Below are 19,251 nucleotides of genomic sequence, written 5' to 3'. Positions count from 1 at the left end.
GCTGTGATGGAACCAGGCAGTAGCAGGACCTGGGCTCTGACACCTGGGCTTCTGAGTCCTATTTAGTGTACTCTGTGGCCACCATCTTCCTCCTTCCCCAGAGCCCCACGGCTTCAGATTCCCTTGTACAGATAGAAAACAGGAAAACAAAATGCGATAGCCATGTTCAAAGAAATGATTTTAATATATGAAAAGCTTGCTTTCGTGTTCCCATCTTTCCCAGCCCTTCTCCATCCACGCAGACGTACAGTTTTATTTTTACATCACCACAGGCCGAGGGAATCTGTGACCCCAGTCCCACCTGTTCCATGTGGCTGTGCTGTATCCGTGACCTCTCTCCCTGGCTGTGGCATATTGTATCAAGTTGGTCCTTATGCAAGTTGCTTTGATATTATTATTATTATTATTATTATTATTATTATTATTATATTACTATGTTTCCAGGAGCAGGACTGTAAGATCTTGGATAGAATTTATCAGTTTCCTGAAGATGCAGCTGGTGTTCTACCCTGCACTAGGTTTATGGCCAAGGCTTCCATCCGGTTTCCTGAAAACCTTCATTGCTTCTCCCTCAGGCTGCCAACAACCTCATCGTCCTGGGCCGTGAAGAAGCAGGGGCTGAGAGGATCTTCCAGAGCAATGGGGTGGGCCTGCTGCTGCAGCTGCTGGACACTAAGAAGCCTGAGCTGGTGCTAGCCGCAGTGCGGACCTTGTCCGGCATGTGCAGTGGACACCGAGCGAGGGTGAGGGCTGGGGGATCGGGACAGGTGGTGTGGATGGCAGCGGGTCCAAGGAGGCAGAGGGTGGCACACAGTCAGGGCTGTGATAGAGCCTCAAGGGTCCCCTGCCTTCCAGCCTGGGTCATATGAAGCATGGCGCAAGAGTGTTCTGGGCTCTTTCTCTGAGTGGGCTTGACTGAGCAAAGGCATTGTTGGAAGTGGATTACAGGAAGAACTGAATTCAAAAGCATTGTAATGTACTTTTCTTCATATTCAGTTTTGAGTTCAGTGTATCTTCTACACTTACGTCTTGGTGAGATCTTACTGTGTTCACAGATTCATTGCCTCCAGGACTCTATTATGGGGTGACATAGCTCAGAGTCCCCTGAAGTAGGTTTCTCAGCCTATGAACCCCACTTTCCTAAAGCATGAAGTGGATAGGACAGTTCCCACCACACACCTCCTAACCCAGGTGCCAAGCAGGAGGGAGGAGCAAGGCTGCTGACTCTGTTCCTGCTGGGGTCTAGGCTACAGCGATCCTGCACACAGTCCACATAGACAGAATCTGCAACCTCATGGCCGTGGAGAATGAAGAGATGTCCCTGGCTGTCTGCAACCTGCTCCAGGCCATCATCGACTCCCTGTCTGGAGAGGACAAGAGAGAACATCGAGGGAAAGAGGAGGCCTTGGTTCTAGGTAGGAGATATTCCTCTGTTCTGGTTCATGTGGACTCCAAAGCAGAGGCAGTCCCCACTGCACATTGGCATCTCCTGCAGAGGTGGCCTGGTTTGATTTTAGTGTGTGTGTTGGAGTTATAATGGTGAAAGTGGCACACAATATGAGTGTGGAACTGTCAGCGTGTCCATCTGGAAGGTGCTGTGGGTGGGTGGTGCCAATGGCTCATATCAGTGTGGCTGTGTTCAATGCCACTCAGTTTTATACTTACAAATAGTAAAAATGGTAAATTTTAAGCTATGTATATTTCATCATAGTGTAACTGAAGCTCACTGGGGAGATTTGGAAAGATACAGAAATCTATAAGAAGGAAAAATACTCTCCCAACAAAACCCGACTCACTCAGATAACCCACTGGGTACCCTCTTTCTTTTCTTATCCATGTCAAAATATTTACATAAGTATCAGTTAAAACTTGGAATTCTGCTCTAGGTCTTTTTAAATTGTCTTACTGAGCAAGGCCAATGCTACAAGCATCGTGGTTGGAATGTGAAATGAACCCCACGGGAACGTTTCTGGTTGTTGGGAGCTGTTTTGGGCAGTTAGGGAACCTTTGGGAGATGGGGGTCTCAGTGAAGGAAGTGAGTCAGGGAGGTTGGGTCTTGAGGTTTCCTGGCTGTTTCTCTGTCTTTCTCATCTGTGTGCCCCGATCCACACAGTGGAACCCCAAGTTTCCACTGCCATAGGTGTGAGCCACCTTATCAATGCCCTTTCCAAGAAGAGCCCCCTCCAATCATTAACCAAAATATAACCCTTCTTCCCCAACTTTATTTGCCAGGTGTTGTGACCCAGTTATGAGAAAAGTAATTGATATGCACATGATTTAATAGTATTCTTTCTTTCTTTTCAGATAGGGTCTCTCTATGTAGTCCATACTGTCTTGAGTTCTCTATCCTCCAACCTCAACCTCCCAAGTACTGGCACTGTAGGTGTGTACCACTAAGCCCAGACCATTTAATATTCTTAAAATTATTTCAATAATTTTTTTTTGTTTTTTAAAACGTGTTCCTCTATGTAGCCCTAGGTATCCTGAAACTCACTAAGTAGAATAGGCTGATCTTGAACTCAGAGATTTGCCTGCTTCTGCTTCCTGAGTGCTGGGATTACAGGTGTGCACCACTGCCTATTTTAATAATTTTTAATTAGGGTCTCACTATGTAACACCGGCTGTCCTGGAACTCAATGTGTAGACCAGGCTGGCCTTGAATTCACAGAGGTCTACCTGCCACTGCCTCCTGAGTGCTGGGATTAAAGGTACGCACTCCAGTGCCTGGCTTACATTTGCTTCCTACTCTCTCTTCTCTCTCTCTCTCTCTCTCTCTCTCTCTCTCTCTCTCTCTCTCTCTCTCTCTCTCTCTCTTACTCACACACACACACACACACACACACACACCTCTGTCTTTCTTCCTGCACATAGGAGTCCTAAGCATTATTTCATAAATTCTTGCTTAGCTGGCAGGAACATTCAGAAAACTGTATTTTAAACAAGTTGATGACATGCCTTATATCCTTATGCGCACATTTCATCAACAGTTCTGTGTTACTGGACACCGAGGTGGTTTCAAACTTGTGCACCACACTTCATTCTTTACTTCCATCTGTATTTGCATCTGTGTCTGTTTTGTTCAGACACATTCCTAGAAATATGTATTCCAAGCCAATGACTATGAAGATAACTGAAGGTCTCTCTTCATTGTCCTTCCTTCCTTCCTCCCTCCCTCCCTCCCTCCCTTCCTTCCTTCCTTCCTTCTTCCCTCCCTCTTTCCTTCCTTCCTTTTTTCCTTTCTTTCTAACTTTTCCTTTTCTCTCTGTGTAACAGTCCTAGCTGTCCTGGAACTCGCTCTGTAGACCAGGCTGGCATCAACTAGGAGAGTCACCTGCCTCTGCCTCCTGAGTGCTGGGATTAAAGGTGTTTCCCATCACGGTAGCTAGTAGGTGAGTGAGTGACAGCAAGCCTGGGCTGTCACTCCTGTTGGGGCACCGTTGCTTTTCTTGTTTGTAAGGAGGACTTGTGGGTGGTGCAGTGCTGGGAACTGAACCTGGGGTCTTGCGTGTACTAAGCAAGCTCTCCCTTCCTGAACTGCGTATCTGGCCCCTGCTGAGAGTTCACTCTCTTACTGAACTGCATACCCAGTCCCTGCAGAGAGTCCCTGTGTATTATTAATACTCACCTTTTAGAGGCCTGGCTTCTTTTATAATTTTTTTTTAAAAAAATTTACCTTATATGCATTGATATTTTGCCTACATGTATGTTTGTGTGAGGGTATTGGATCCCCTAGAACAGAAGTTACAGCAGACAGTTAAACTGCCATGTGGGTGCTGGGAACTGGACCCAGGTCCTCTGGAAGAGCAGCTAGTGCTCTTAACCACTGAGCTATCTCAACAGCCCTAGGCCTGGATTATTATTATTATCTTTTTAAAGATTTATTTATTTATTATGTATATAGTGTTCTGCCTGCATGTATGCCTGCAGGCCAGAAGAGGGCACCAGATCTCACTACCATATGGGTGCTGGAAATTAAACTCAGGACCTCTGGAAGAGCAGCCAGTGCTCTTAACCTCTGAGCCATCTCTCCAGGCCTGGGTTCTTGATTGGCCCTAACTTACTACAGTAATGGCCAAGGAGTTGCTTGTCTTTTCTGAGTCAGACTTTTTAGAAGGCCCAAGCTGGCTTCACTTGGATGGTTGCTCGTTCGCTGGAAAGGTTGCTCAGAAGCCTTGATATTCCTCCTCCACTGTTCCCCACCCCCGTGGCCTCTCTCATGGCTATCTTGGATTTCCATATGATATGATAGCTGGATTACAAATGGGCCAGCTCAGGGAGTAAGTGCTTTGCAAACCTGGTTATGCCCTCAAGCCACATGGCCAGCTCAGAGCTAGTGTGGCAGAGGGACCACTTGAGACAAGGATGGGCCTGCTACTACATGACCTATCTACCTGCAAACTAGAGTGTCAGCTTCGCCCCTCCTTCCCTATGTGGCACAGTCTTCTCCTCCCTCTGTCGCTGATCTGACATATTGTGGAGACCTTACTTCTTATCTGTCTTCATACTCCACTCTAGAACCTCGAACATCTCTCTAAGTTTCAGGAAGTTCGTCAGAGCAGAGCTGGGGAAAGGCTCTTGCTCTTTATCGTCCACCCCGGGCAGGGTTAGTCCAGGTGTCATAGACAGAAGCCCCAGTCCCAGTCCCAGACCCCGTTCCCAACATGTCTGAATCTGTGTGAAGAAGTGTCTGAGGGAGTATACATGTCCTTCCTATAAGACATTTTTTAGACTTGTTTTATTTTGTGTGTATGAATGCTTTGACTACATATATATGTGTACCATGTGTGTGCCTGGTGCCTGTGAAAGTGAGAAGAGGGTACTGGATCCTCTGGAACTAGAATTACAGATGATTGTGAGCCACCATGTGGGTGCTAGGAAATCAAACCCTGGGTTCCTCTTTAAGAGCAGCCAGTGCAGCTGGGCAGTGGTGGCGCACACCTTTAATCCCAGCACTCGGGAGGTGGAGACGGGGATCTCTGTGAGTTTGAGGTCAGCTTGGTCTACAGAGAAAGTTCCTGGATGGCCAGGGTTACACGGAGAAACCCTGTCTTGAAATATCAAGCAGAAAAAAAAAAGCTAATTAAAACCATATGAAGTATCCTTGGATCTCTGCCAGTCATTGCCTGGAAGTAAGGGGTTTCCAGGAACAGGAACTCTTTGAAGAAAAAGGGAATGTGGGAGGAGACAGGGGTCTGTGGCCAGAATGCCCTTGGGGATGTTGCTTGAGGATATTTTTGCTTTTGTGGGCAGGATTGTGAGATGAGCAACACTGTCTTGGGAAATTCACATGCTTACTGTACCGGAAAACAGTATGAGGAAAGATCTATTTTGCTCACACCCTCAGATGGTTTATGGGGTGCTGGCTTGGCACGTCATGCTCTTGCATCAGGCATCATGCTGTGAAAGCAGGCGGCGGAGGAAGCCTCCTCATGGTGGACAGGAAGAGGGGAGGAGAGAAATGGGAGGCACCACCTGGGTCAAGAAACAGCTGTCCAGGATCTGCCCCATTTTCAACTTTACTCTACCTCCTCCCGTTTCCAGAACCCCTCCAAACGGCACCATCAACAGACAGGCATTCCACACAGGAGCCTGTCAGGAGGATGCTTCAAATTCAAGGGGTAACTCTCAGAAAAATAGTGGGTTCAGGCCTTCCAGAATCCTTCTAGAAGTTCCTGCCCTTCTTGATCCTCTCTATGTGAAATTTTCTATTGTCTCTACTTGCTCTTTTCCTCTGCTCTTCAGACACGAAGAAAGACCTGAAGCAGATCACCAGCCACCTGCTGGACATGCTGGTCAGTAAGAAGGTCTCCGGGCAGGGCAGAGACCAGGCACTGAACCTGCTCAACAAGAACGTCCCCAGGAAGGACCTGGCCATTCATGACAACTCACGCACTATCTATGTCGTAGATAACGGTGAGATGGGGGATGGGCTTGAGGTTCAGTCATACCGTTAGGGCAGGCTCAGGATACTTGTCCCTGTGTAGAGAGAGGAGATGTTGTCTGCAGAGTGTCTTCAGTCCCCACTGAGGTGGGTGGCAGGTATTAGTGTATCCCCTAGGGGCTGTTGACGCAGGTAGGTCAAGGCTCTGAATTAAGGGCAAGAACATATTCAGAAAGCAGTTAGCACCCCAAAACATTGGGTAGAGCCATCCAAAAGACAGGGTTAAGTGTTACAAACAGAACTTTACCAACCATTGGGGTAACATGCCTGAAGTCTCATGGCTGGTAAAACAATTAACAGGCCTTCCAAAGGGGAAGAAGATAATGTCACACGTACTTTATAGCAAGCAAAGTGAAACCGCTCTAGCAGTTAGTCACTAAACCTAAGTGTGAGTTGTCTCCCGAATCCACTGCTTCTGTTCAGGAGTCATACCCGTGGCTTTAGAGTCTGCTGTGGTTAATTCTCCCACAGCTTTTGTGACATATAGCCTACGACTTGTTCTAACAAGGCCCATGTCAGCTTCCATTAGGTACTGTGCTCCCCATGCACCCACCCAGCAAATGCTGTGCTCCACATGCACCCACCCAGCACAGTGCTGTGCTCCCCAAGCACCCACCCAACACAGAGCTGTGCTCCCCATGCACCCACCCAGCACAGTGCCCATGCAAGCACTTAGATTTTAACGTTTGACCCTAATGTCCAAGGACCGTTGTCATGCTCCCCTACCCCAGCTGGCTTCTGCATATATTCTGAAAGCCGGCCAGCAACGGTGACCCCCTTCTCTGCACTAGGATCGAGTATGTGGTTTGTGGGATGAAATAGGTGGGGGGAAAACATTTTTTTATTCTCTTCTTTGGATGGGACGCTGGGATCCAGTCCATGGGCTTGAAGTGGAGGCCATCTCATGGGACTGAGCTCTCAGTCTGAGGGGTTTGTGTCCACCCCCGGGAGAGTCAGAGCTGAGTTGTAGATGGTGGAGGGTTTCCTTAAAGTTATAAAATATACACAGTATAACATTGCTGCCAATCACTTTCGGTTCCCTGCCAGCCCCCAGAACCCTAGGCTTCCATGTTTGCCTCAACACTTCCTTCCTCTGACTGGGGTCACTGGGTCTCTTCACCTCTAAACCTCCAAGCTAGCTCTGACATTAGATGCCCCAGCGCTTTATGGTGTGACAATTCATACGGTGGGCTCGACACCAGGCATGAGGTGTCCTTTGTGTGTGTCACTTGTGATCTTGTCTGAACGATGGAACTGATTGCTAAGAAGCAGGGTGATTGCTAGGCTCAGCTCAGGGAGCACACACTTGGCACTAAAGAAATGCTCGGAACAGTCTGCCACTCATTTTTGGGGACACGGGAGTCAAATCGGGGCCTTTCATAGGCTAGGGAAGCACCCTCTGTCACCGAGCTCTGTCCTCCTCTCCATCTGTAGTTCTGCTGAACCCAGCTGCCTCATCTGCATCGTTAGCTTTCAGTACCTGTAGGTTTACATGCCCAGTTCCCACGCTGTGTTGAAGGTAAGGCAGGCAAGGGGCCTGGTTATTAATCTACTTATTAAACATGTGATCTTGAATTTAGTCTGGTGGAGGAAGCCATCGAAGGTTCTTCCATAAGGATGTGAGAAGTGATAATGGTAATAACTACCAAAGTAATGACAGACCTTTGAGGAGTGGTTATGTCTCTGGATGGGTGGGAGGCCATTTCTGTACATTATCTGACTGAGTATTCAAGTCTATAAAATAGGTTGTGCTTTTTAACCTTTGTAAATGAAGAATCTGAGGCCTGGGGGAAGATACTATGAACTCATATATAAGAAAGCTCATACACAACCCAGAAATAGCAGCGCTGGTCCAGACCCCTGAGATCAACTAGTGTTGAGTTTAGTATGGTGAAGATAATGGCTATGCAACAGGGAGATGGCTCCACAGAGGCAGAGTCAGGAGAAAGGTCAGGGCCTTCTTGTCCACTCTCCCGTGCCCAAAACTCTGGAGAGGCCGTGTACTGTCTGAAGCCATAGCTGGTGGGGAGCCAGCGTTGAGACATTTTTGAAGGGGACAGAGCCCCTCAGGAGTCTCAGTCTTTCTGCTGTCACCCTTTAGGTCTGAGGAAGATCCTGAAGGTGGTGGGGCAGGTTCCAGATCTGCCCTCCTGCCTGCCTCTGACGGACAACACCCGCATGCTGGCCTCCATCCTCATCAACAAACTCTACGACGACCTGCGCTGTGACCCCGAGCGTGACCACTTCCGCAAGATCTGCGAGGAGTACATCACGTGAGTTCCCCGGAGGGATTGGCCACCTCTGGCTGTGTGGCCAGTCACCCTCCAACTTCAGTAACTTACAGAAATAAAAGAATTTGTTACCCCTCAGTGGGATGGGAATTTGGGACCTGTGTAGCTAGCTTGAGACACAGTTATGTTGGCCGGGACCGCAGTTGTCTGATGGCTTGATGGCTTGACTGGGGTTGGAACGTGGCTGCGCACTGGTGCTGGCTGCTGACGGAGAACTGCAGTTACTCCCGTGTGGATCTTTCCGTGAACTGCTGAGGAGTCTCTCTCCTTATCTGTTCCCCACCAAGGATTTGATGCTGTGGTTTACAGTTAATTCCAGTGATTCTCAAATCTGTACAGGGTCTGGATTTCTGGGGTACTACCCATGCCTCAAAACCTGGGGTGTGGCTTAGGAAGCTTCCTCCAGAGGGGCCCTAGGTGGGCAAAGACATCACCTTCACTCTGGGTTCTTTCTCTCTTCCTAGGACAGCATACTGTTTTTTCTAAGGGGCCAGGGAGGAGAGAGTTTAGATCTTGTGAGACAAACACATACATCTGTTTTCTTTCTTCTTCTTCTTCTTCTTTTTTTTTTTTTTGAAAAGGTCTTACTAGGTAGCTCCTACTGGCTTAGAACTCTCTGTGTAGATCAGGTTGGCCTCGAACTCACAGAGCTCAAGCGCCTCTGTCTCCTGAGTGCAGGGATGAAAGGTGTGAGCCACCATGCTTGGCAAATTCACACATTGCTCTCACCTATGTATTTTTTTTAAAGATTTATTTATTTATACAATATTCTTTCTGCATGTATGCCTGAAGGCTAGAAGAGGGCACCAGACCTCATTACAGATGGTTGTGAGCCACCATGTGGTTGCTGGGAATTGAACTCAGGACCTTTGGAAGAGCAGGCAATGCTCTTAACCACTGAGCCATCTCTCCAGCCCCTGTATTTTTTTTGAAAAAAAAAATAAATGCCAAATGAAGAGCTATTCTGAGCTATCCTGAGCTATCCTGAGCTATCCTGAGCTCTCAGGCATGCCAACTCCCTCCCAGTCCTGTACCCCTGCTAAACCTGACCTTGGCTCTTAAAGCGAGTGCCTTGTGGTACTTGTCTGCCTGCTGGAGTTTCAGTCCGTCCTTCTTACCCTATGAGTCCTCCTGTCCTTGGAGCTTGAGTCCTGGTTCCATAATCCTTACAAAGAAGTCTGGTCCTAGAGAGCTACAGGCAAAACTTTTTTATTGAGATGCAAAGTCCATCTAAATGGGAGATGAAGCTCTGACCGAGTCTTGGTCTTCCATGTACAAGAGGAATTCACCCTGGTAGAGCATTCGGTCCTGATTGGTCCATACCCTTGAGCTCAGCAGAAGCCAGCTTGTTGATAGGCTGGGGCTACTGGGATGAGGCCGGTGTGAGGAGGCCACTCTGCTCACACCTGTGTCTGCAGACTGCATCTCTGTGGCTGTGCCTATGGACTGTCCTTCCAGGTTGAGAGGACTGGAGCTGTTGGAGTCTCTCATTGGTCCTTGCCTCAGCTGAGGGGCTTCTCACCTTTCCCTGTGTAACCAGCAACTAATGACTTGTCAATCACCTCAATTTGAAATGACTTATTTTTAGGCTGCCCCAGCTCAAAACTCTTCAAGGAAGAAATTTTTGGGGTGACTGCATTGCAGGCCAGTGCCTCCCTCAGTGCTGCTTCCTCCTCTGACCAATAATTCAACTTCTTGCAGGTCAATCTTCAAGGTCAGAGTGTGCTGCCCCAGGGACATACCCTGTGACCAGAGTGATGTCATTTGTCCTTCAGAAATAACAGTACTATACTCTTTTATTTATAGACCAAAAAGCTGAAATTCAGAAAGGTTCCGTGAATCGCCCAGTGTCACACAGCTCAGTTGTAGGGCAAATTCAAATCTCCCCCCACGTGTTTCTGCCTCTTTGGGCTGATTCTCTTGACCACCCCTGTCCTCTGTCTTAGGGGCAAGTTTGATCCCCAGGACATGGACAAGAATGTGAATGCCATCCAGACAGTGTCGGGGATCTTGCAGGGGCCCTTTGACCTGGGTAATCAGCTGCTGGGCATGAAAGGTGTGATGGAGATGATGGTGGCCCTGTGTGGCTCGGAGCGCGAGGCAGACCAGCTGGTGGCTGTGGAGGCGCTCATCCACGCCTCCACTAAACTCAGCCGGGCCACCTTCATCATCACCAATGGCGTGTCGCTTCTCAAGCAGATCTACAAGACCACCAAGAACGAGAAGATCAAGATCCGCACGCTGGTGGTGAGTGGCCTGGGCACCGAGTGCCAGGGCCACCAGGATGAAGGAGACATGGCCCCCAGCCTTGAGGGGGTGCCTTAGTTAGGGTTACTATTGCTGTGATAAACACTGTGACCGAAAAGCAAGCTGGGGAGGACAGGGTTTATTCAGCTTACACTTCCATGTTACGGCTCATCATTGAAGGAAGTCAGGATAGGAGGTCAAACAGGACAGGAGCCGGGAGGCAGGAGCCGAGGCAAAGGTTATGGAGGAATGCTGCTTATTGGTTTGCTTCCCCTGGCTTGCTCAGCCTGCTTTCTTAACCCCAGGACCATCAGTCTAGGGATGGCACCACCCACAATGGGCTGGGCCCTCCCCCATTGATCTAATTAAGAAAATACCGTACAACTGGATTTTGTGGAGGTCTTTTCTCAACTGAGGCTCCTCCCTCTCTGATAACTCTAGCTTATGTGAAGTTGGCATAAACCCAGACAGGACAAGGGGTCACGTACTAGGGACCCCTCAGGCCCATCTGTGTGCCCCTGCAGACAGAGTGAAAGCCCGGGTTGTGGGAAGAGAGAGTCAGGAGGATGACCCCCGGTTAGCGCTAGGAAAGTGCCCTCTGTACTGTGGAGACAAACACGGACACCGTCCAGGAAGTACTGTCAGAGCAGACGCCAACAAATGCATTTGTTTGAGCAGCTGCATGCAGCAGAATTAGGCTTTACATTTTTACTGTTTCCACCTTTCAGAATTGTTCTCATTCGCTTTTCTTCACCTCACAAAAAATTACGGAGAAGATTTGATTCATTCACCTGGATCTTAATTTCTTTTTGTTCTGTTATTTTTTTAAAAAGATTTATTTATTCATGTATTTTATATGTACAAGTCTTCTGTCTTCATGCATACCAGAAGAAGGAGTCTGATACCACTACAGGTGGTTGTGAGTCATCATGTGGACCTCTGGAAGAACAGTCAAGTGCTCTTAACTGCTGAGCCAGCTCTCCAGCCCCCTTAGTTCTGTTTTTTTTAAAGATAGGTTCTGGCTTATTGTGGTAATGTGTCCCAAACTGACCTCAAATGTGTCACCCTCTCGAGTACTGGAGTTACAGGCTCTAGCTCCAGACTTTTTATTCTTTTGATTGATAGAGTCTTGCTATGGATCCCAGGCTGATCTCAAATATACTGTGCAGGCCAGTAGTCTGGTCTTCAACTCATGGTTCTCCTGCTCACTCTGAGCTGGGATTACAGGCCTGTACCACTATGCCTGGCCTGGCTCATATACTTTTTAAAAATCTCTCTCTCTCTCTCCGTGTGTGTGTGTGTGTGTGTGTGTGTGTGTGTGTGTAAATGTGCCATGGCACACATGTGACATGTGGAGACCAGTGGATACCATGGGTGTAGATCCTTGATTTTTTACCTTGTTTGAGACAGGGTCTGTAGTCATTTGCCATTGCACAGCCAGGCTGTCTGGCCCATGTACTTCTTGAGATTCTCCCATTTCTGCCTCCCACTGCACTGAAGGATCACATAGCATATAGGCCTGTCCTATGTCCAGCTTTATGTGCATCCTGGGGATCTGAACCCAGGTCCTCATGCTTGCTTCCTTCAATGAGTCATCCCCTGGTCCCTCATGTCACTCAATTTTTTGTTTGTTTGTTTGCTTTTGAGACAGGATCTCACCGTGCATGTAACCTTGAATGGCCTGGAGCTCGATATGTAGACCAAGCTGAACCCTAACTCACAGAGACCCTCCTGCTTCTGACCCCTGTGTGCTGTGATTAAAGGTGTATGCCACCATGGCTGGCCCTCATATCAATTTTTTAGAAACTTTTTTGCCATGGGCGTGATGGCCCTGCTGCTCCAGAAGGCATTGTTCTTTTCCTGGCAAGGGTCTGTTTTTCCTCCGGGCTAGATTTTGTATGTCTGAATTTGTTGCCCACATGGTGTGACTTTGCCATCTCACATCTTCTCGAGGTTTCTCACGGTGACTGTAGATATTTAGTATTCTCTTGTCCAGAGTTTTCAAAAACATCTATGAGATCAAAGTGGTGAGCATCCTCCCTAACATAGGGCATTGGATGGGGCATCTCAGAAGAGGCAGAAGGGCACAGATGTATATTAAGCAGAGAAAAAGGGACAGTATTGACCACAGGGCTACAGGACCTGACTTAGGCTTCAGTGTTGCTAACCCTTCCATATCCCTCTCCGCAGGGCCTCTGTAAACTTGGCTCAGCTGGGGGCTCAGATTATGGGCTCAGACAGTTTGCTGAAGGGTCAACTGAGAAGCTGGCTAAGCAGTGTCGAAAGTAAGAGACTGGACTCTCTGCTTCCTCATGGGCCTCTGGAGAGGGGGTTCTGGAGTGTGTTTCAGTGTCGTTGGGTGAGAAAAGACCCCCCCCTCACTGGCCACCTGCTATCTGGAACCTGGGTCACTCTTGACCAGCCAGAGCCCTGGCTCCTTCTCCAGCGGTTTCTCCTCTCCTCCGCTTCTAGGTGGCTATGCAACACTGCCATAGACACTCGGACGCGACGCTGGGCAGTGGAGGGCCTGGCCTACCTCACGCTGGATGCTGATGTGAAGGACGACTTTGTCCAGGACATCCCTGCTCTACAGGCCATGTTCGAGTTGGCCAAGGCAAGAGTAGTTCTGATCTCTGACCTCAGGAAAGGGTGCCTGGCCCTGGCCCTCAGGGTTCAGCTGGCTGTGGGCTCATCCTGTCTCCACCGTCCCTGGTGAAGCTGGATTGGCTCTTTCATTGGATGGCTCTCATCTTGCCTGGTTGTGGGTGGACTCATGTCTGCCTGTGACCTTTTGGCAATGAGATCATGAGGGAACCCAGGCAGTGCCTGGGCTCTTCTGGAAGGTGGAAGGGGGTCCACTAGGAACAACCCAGAGGTTTCCACTCATCTACCACTAAAGTGGCTCCTTTGTGTTTCTTCCTGTCCTGGGGGCCTCCAGACCAGCGACAAGACCATCCTGTACTCAGTGGCCAACACCCTGGTAAACTGTACCAACAGCTACGATGTCAAGGAGGTCGTCCCTGAGCTGGTGCAGCTTGCCAAGTTCTCCAAGCAGCATGTGCCGGAGGAGCACCCCAAGGTGGGTCCAGGGCAGCTCGGGGGTGGGTGGTGGTGGTGGGGGAACTGTGCTGTGGAGACTTTGGGGGAATGCTTTGTGCCGTTAGACAATGACAATAGCAGCTTTCCCCCACTAGGTAGCACTTACGGTTCCTGTCTTAATTTTCTGACTGAGGGATGGCTATTTTGTAATTTGATTAAATCGAAACAGATGAGTATTTTGCAATATTTGCTGATGACTTCATGAATACTTATGTTTCGTTTCATGCTTCCAAGTCATAAAAATATGATTTTTCTGGGATATCTGAAGTTAGGGATGAGTGCTGAGAAGGAACTCAGATTTCTAAAAGTACAAATGTCAGAACCCCCACCACAAAAGATTGTACCTCTACACAAAGATATATTTGTATACCATTTGTATATGAATTAATGTGGAAAAATACTAGCAACTACTGAGATCATTTGGAGTTTAGGAGTCATGTCTGTGTTACAAAATGGAACGGTGGCCGTAAAGTGGCATCATCTCCACAGGACCACTGCTGGCAGTTTCTTGTGTTACTCACAGGAAGTTTTTCTTTCTTTCCCCCCTGTATAGTTGCAATCAGAATGTGAGTGTTGCCTTTGTGCCAAACATTGGGAATATACTCACGTTGCTGTCTCATTCTTTCAACTACTTCATTTCTTTGTGATGCAAGGTTTGGATTCAGTGCCTCATATGTGCTAGGCAGGTGCTCCACGGCTGAGCTGTATCCCCAGTCCTCCACCTAGGCAGATGCTCCACGGCTGAGCTGTATCCCCAGACCTCCACCTAGGCAGGTACTCCACGGCTGAGCTGTATCCCCAGACCTCCACCTAGGCAGGTACTCCACGGCTGAGCTGCATCCCCAGTCCTCCATCTAGGCAGGTACTCCACGGCTGAGCTGCAGCCTCAGTCCTCCACTTAGGCAGGTGCTCTACCACTGAGCTGTATCCCAGCCCCCCTAGCCGCTCTTATCACTGTTTTCTGTTTCATCCAGACAGGGATCTAGCACACATACATGCCCCATGGCTGTGTGTGAGGTTTAAGCACATTTCCAGAGATTATACACCATGCTCCCCTCCTGTCTACTCCTCATCCTGATGATGATCTGTCATAATGACTCAACCTCGGGCTGACTAACAAGTGGTCCCTTCTCCCACACCCACTCTTGTGTCCCCTCCAGGATAAGAAGGATTTCGTAGACATGCGGGTGAAACGGCTCCTGAAGGCAGGTGTGATATCTGCGCTGGCCTGCATGGTGAAGGCGGACAGTGCTATCCTCACAGATCAGACTAAGGAGCTGCTGGCCAGGTGCAACCGGGATGGGCTGGAGAGACTGGGAGGCGGGAGGCAGGAGGCGGGATGGAAGATTAGAATAGTGGAAGCTAAGCGAGGGCTTGGGGAACATGGGGAAGAGACGTGGTAAGGCAGGTCACTGCAGCTGTGTCAGGAGGTGACCCCTGTTCCTTTTGGTTACCTTTTCCTCAGAGATGAAGGATAGACTAGAGAAGAAGCAGGCAGGTCTCAGTTACAGCACAATGGGTAAATGCCATGACAAGGAAGCACGGAGGTCTGGCAGGAATCCAGGCAATAGGTCCCAGCCACCCAGTTAGAAGGTTGGTGGGTGGACATCCAGGAAGGGCTCCCTATAGAGGTGATAATTCAACAGAGTCCTGAAGGAGAAAAGCAGCTAGCCAGCTGCAGGGAAGGGAAGGGCTCCAGGAAAGAGCAAACAGCATGTACAAAGGCAGCGAGGATGGAGGGGTAAAGAGTAGAGTTTGGTTTCTCCTGTGGTATGTCTGCAGTATGTTATGAGTAGTGGTGGCATTATATGGGACCAGGACCAGATGATGCGGATAAACAGGAGAGTTTCTCCTGGATTGGGGTAGCAGGGAGCTGTTGGCTGTCTCCAGACAAAAGAGTGGGACAGCTCTCGGAAGCCTTACTTAGATTTATTTCCTCCCCCACCACTTATGTGCATGGCAGTGTCCTTAAAGGGGGCTCTTTCCAGACAAGGGCACACGGTCTGCCTTTCCAGGCTTCCACTGTTGCGCTGAGGGTTCCTGGCTCTGACTGGCTGTGCATGATTCCTGGGAATGCTCTACAGGAACAGTGAATATTCATTCTCCCTTATCATTGCTTCTGCAGGGTGTTCCTGGCACTCTGTGACAACCCGAAGGATCGGGGCACCATTGTAGCTCAAGGTGGTGGCAAGGTAATTAGGCTGTCCTAGGTAGAAGGTGATCTACTGGGAAGGAGCACACACACACAGACACACAGACACACACACACACACGCAAACACACAGTGTGCATGCCTGCATATCCTACATACACATTCATATATGTGTGTTTCCCCCTCCACCCCCCGTCTCCCTCCAAAGTCATGTGCTTCAACACCCCCTACCTTCCTGAAATACACTCACCCAGTTATCTACACCATCTAATTCACAGGCCCAAACTAGTTCCTTCTTGATTTGATGATGCTGTGGGATCTGCTTTGGAATCCTATGCCCTCTCCCTGCTACTCTGGCTGATGTGAAGCAGATCATGGGCTTCCCACAGAAGCCCTGCAGTGGAGCTTTGTTCTTCTTCTTCCTTTTTGTTTTGTTTTTCAAGACAGGATTTTTTTGTGTAACAGTCCTAGCTGTCCTGGAACTTGCTCTGTGGACCAGGCTGGACTCGAACTCACAGAGATCTGCCTGCTTCTGCCTCCCAAGTGCTGGGATTAAAACCATGCACCACCTCCACCCAGCTGCTCTCCTTCTCTTTAGCTGTGCAAACCTGGGCACTTTACTCTCTCTGAACTGTAATTTCTTCCTCAGCAAAATGGGAAGTAGGTTAGATACATAGATGCTCAATAAACAGCAGCTATTAGGATTAGATTTAGCTTGGGCAAAATGTAAAAAAATACCAGTTATTATTTATTATATACTGTTATTATTATTATGATTTGAGACAGAATATTACCCATGTAGCCCTGATTAACCAAGTTCTTGCCCTGTATGTAATCCAGGTTGGATTTTGAAGCTGTTGTAGTGCTTCCTGCTTCATCCTCCTGCATGCTGAGATTTTAGGCTCATGCCACCACACCTGGAAAAAGTCAATTGGTTATTTTTTCCGAAATATAGGGAGAAATGAAGGCAGGGACCTTTATAGTCACCGGGACCAAGGGTTGTGAATCCTTGACAGGTATTTCATAGATTTATATGGTGCTTGAGTTAGTCAGACTTTTGTCTCTGTGACGAACATCTGGCATGAGAACCAATGAGGAAGAGAGATTCCTTTGCGTTTATGTTCTCGGAGGTTCCGGTCCACGGTGGGCTCACTGGGGATCAGAAATGAGGCAGGACCTCATGGTGGCGGAGGGTGAAGCCAAGCAAAGTTGCTCAATTTATGAGTCAGGAGTGAGAGTGGAAGGAAAGAGAGGAAAAGAGGAGAGGAAAAACAAGATACACCCTTAAAGTCACATTCCGTGATGTTCTCCCTCCAAGCAGGGCTTTCTGCCCAATATTCCCTTCAGCTGTAAGCTCATCAACGGATTGATCTGAGGGTTAGGTCAGAGCTCTCAGGGTCCAGTCACTTCCTCATCACACCGACAGCTGGAGACCAAGCCTCGCACACATGAGCCTTGGGGACTTTGTCTACAGAGGAACAGTGCTCCAGAGAGCGTTAGGTTGAGAATCTCTGATGAGAGAAAGACAGAGGGCAGCTGGAGCCAGAGGAGGGAGAGAGAGGCTTCTGGTTGTTTGTGGTTGGCTAGTGACTGTGCTCTCTCTTGCAGGCCCTGATCCCCCTGGCTTTGGAGGGCACAGATGTTGGCAAGGTGAAGGCAGCCCACGGGCTAGCCAAGATAGCTGCTGTCTCCAATCCAGACATCGCCTTCCCTGGGGAGCGGGTAGGTAGCTGAGAAGCAAGGGAGAGGGTGCTCCATTGCTCTTGGGGCCCTGTCCCTGCACCTCCTCTGCTGAGAAAGGGTCATGATGCTATCACGGGGAGGAGAATGAGTCAGGGACACCAGGACCCCAGGCCTGGCTCTACCTCTGATGAATATACTTTCCCATTTGAACAGTGAAAGGGAACGATGTAGCCTCTCAGGATGGCCATGCGGATTCAACCCGACAGCGTGTGGGAAGGGAAAGGGCTTTGGAACTGTAAAGCTTTAGATGCAGGAGACTGAGAGATGTGACTATCTCATCCCCACAGGTGTATGAGGTAGTGCGACCCCTCGTGAGTCTCCTGGACACACAGAGGGATGGCCTTCAGAACTATGAGGCTCTCTTGGGACTCACCAACCTGTCTGGGCGCAGTGACAAGCTTAGGTAAGTGGGGCAGGTGGAGAGGGCAGAGGTCCACGGAGGCCATCACGGAGTGTTTGGTTGCAATTTTGTACCTATCATGTACTGACTCCTCTGCCCGGATGACAGCAGATGGCAGAGATGAAGCAGGGATAGGAGGGGCTGTGAGCAGGCACCCTATACAAACCCACAGGGACTGTGTGAAGCCGAGGTCCCAGAGGCAGCCTCCCCTAAGGCAGAAAGGACCAGTCCGCCCGATGGAAGAGTTAATAGGTATCTCTTCTTGGAAGCAGAGGGGTGGTGGACTGTATTGTGCTGTGTTTTAAGTGGCAGACAGCTTAGCCTAACTGACTCTTGAATTAAGGAAATCGACTGACTCGTGCAAATTGAGTTGGGATAAATCAGTTAAGTGTGGTTTGATGCAGGGACTGAAAAAGTTGCCAACAAAGCTACAGAGAAACCCTGTCTCGAAACAACAAAAAAAACCCAACAGACAGAACAAAACAAAAAAGTTGTCTGGTTACTGGCCATCCAGTTCCCTCCTCTCTCCTCCCGTCTGTTGTTTTAACTTTCAGATGGACTTTTCTCCTCTCTCACGGTCACAAGTGTAACACTTGACCTCATATACAGCAGGAAAAGGAAGAGAATTTTCTTTCCCAATTATCAATAATAAATATCTCCAGTGGGGGTGACACGTTCTTCCCAGAGCCAGTTGCTGTGACTGGGAGACATTATCATGTCATTTAATTTATATCCATTATGTCTTCTGGAGGTGGGGGTCAGCATCCCTTCCGCTGTACAGGCTGAGGGTGTGGGAGGGGCCCCATGAAGATGGAGGAAGAACCCTGCACGACCAGCCTCATGTGCTCACAGTTGTGGGGAGGGGTACTCAAGGCCCTCTGCCCCTCACCCTTCCCCTTCACTCCAGGCAGAAGATCTTCAAGGAGAAGGCCTTGCCGGACATTGAGAACTACATGTTTGAAAACCATGACCAGCTACGGCAGGCAGCCACCGAATGCATGTGTAACATGGTGATCAACAAGGAGGTAAGGCTGGGGCTCCGGGGGACAGGGTGACCAAGGGGTGAGCATTAGGCTTGGGATGAGACTGGGGCTCCAGGGGATGAGGTGGCCAAGATATGAGTATTGGCCTTGGGATGAGGCTGGGGCCATGAGATGGTACTAAAGCAGCATTTTGATCAGAGAATCTAGGAGTCCCCAGATCACACCTAGATTAGGGCTCTGTTTCCCTTTAGGAGTCCTAGGGAAACATATTCACGGTGTAATAAAGCTGAGTCTTGGTCTTAGTGAAGTGTAAAGTGCAATTTTTGTAACTTAATTAAGCCTGAATAATGTCATAGTATCATAGGCAGGCTATGATCAGGGCTCTTGGAGGTTGA

General features: G+C 48.9%; 1 protein-coding gene across 1 annotated transcript in view; it reads left to right on the top strand.

Moving 5' to 3' along the window:
- The window catches only part of Unc45b (unc-45 myosin chaperone B), a 28,150-nt gene that overhangs the window by 4,873 nt on the left and 4,026 nt on the right, over positions 1-19,251 (top strand). The window contains exons 6-18 of the mRNA XM_038328090.1: positions 576-743; positions 1,247-1,415; positions 5,743-5,913; positions 8,043-8,214; positions 10,179-10,479; positions 12,670-12,764; positions 12,952-13,093; positions 13,418-13,558; positions 14,739-14,866; positions 15,704-15,770; positions 17,339-17,452; positions 17,761-17,876; positions 18,781-18,898. Of these exons, the coding sequence (XP_038184018.1) occupies positions 576-743; positions 1,247-1,415; positions 5,743-5,913; positions 8,043-8,214; positions 10,179-10,479; positions 12,670-12,764; positions 12,952-13,093; positions 13,418-13,558; positions 14,739-14,866; positions 15,704-15,770; positions 17,339-17,452; positions 17,761-17,876; positions 18,781-18,898 (1,902 nt within the window). The remainder of the gene's footprint in view (positions 1-575; positions 744-1,246; positions 1,416-5,742; positions 5,914-8,042; positions 8,215-10,178; positions 10,480-12,669; positions 12,765-12,951; positions 13,094-13,417; positions 13,559-14,738; positions 14,867-15,703; positions 15,771-17,338; positions 17,453-17,760; positions 17,877-18,780; positions 18,899-19,251) is intronic.

The sequence above is a fragment of the Arvicola amphibius genome, chromosome 4 (genome assembly GCF_903992535.2).
Source record: "Arvicola amphibius chromosome 4, mArvAmp1.2, whole genome shotgun sequence".
Taxonomy (NCBI): Eukaryota; Metazoa; Chordata; class Mammalia; order Rodentia; family Cricetidae; genus Arvicola; species Arvicola amphibius.
This window is presented reverse-complemented; position numbering and strand designations above follow the sequence as displayed.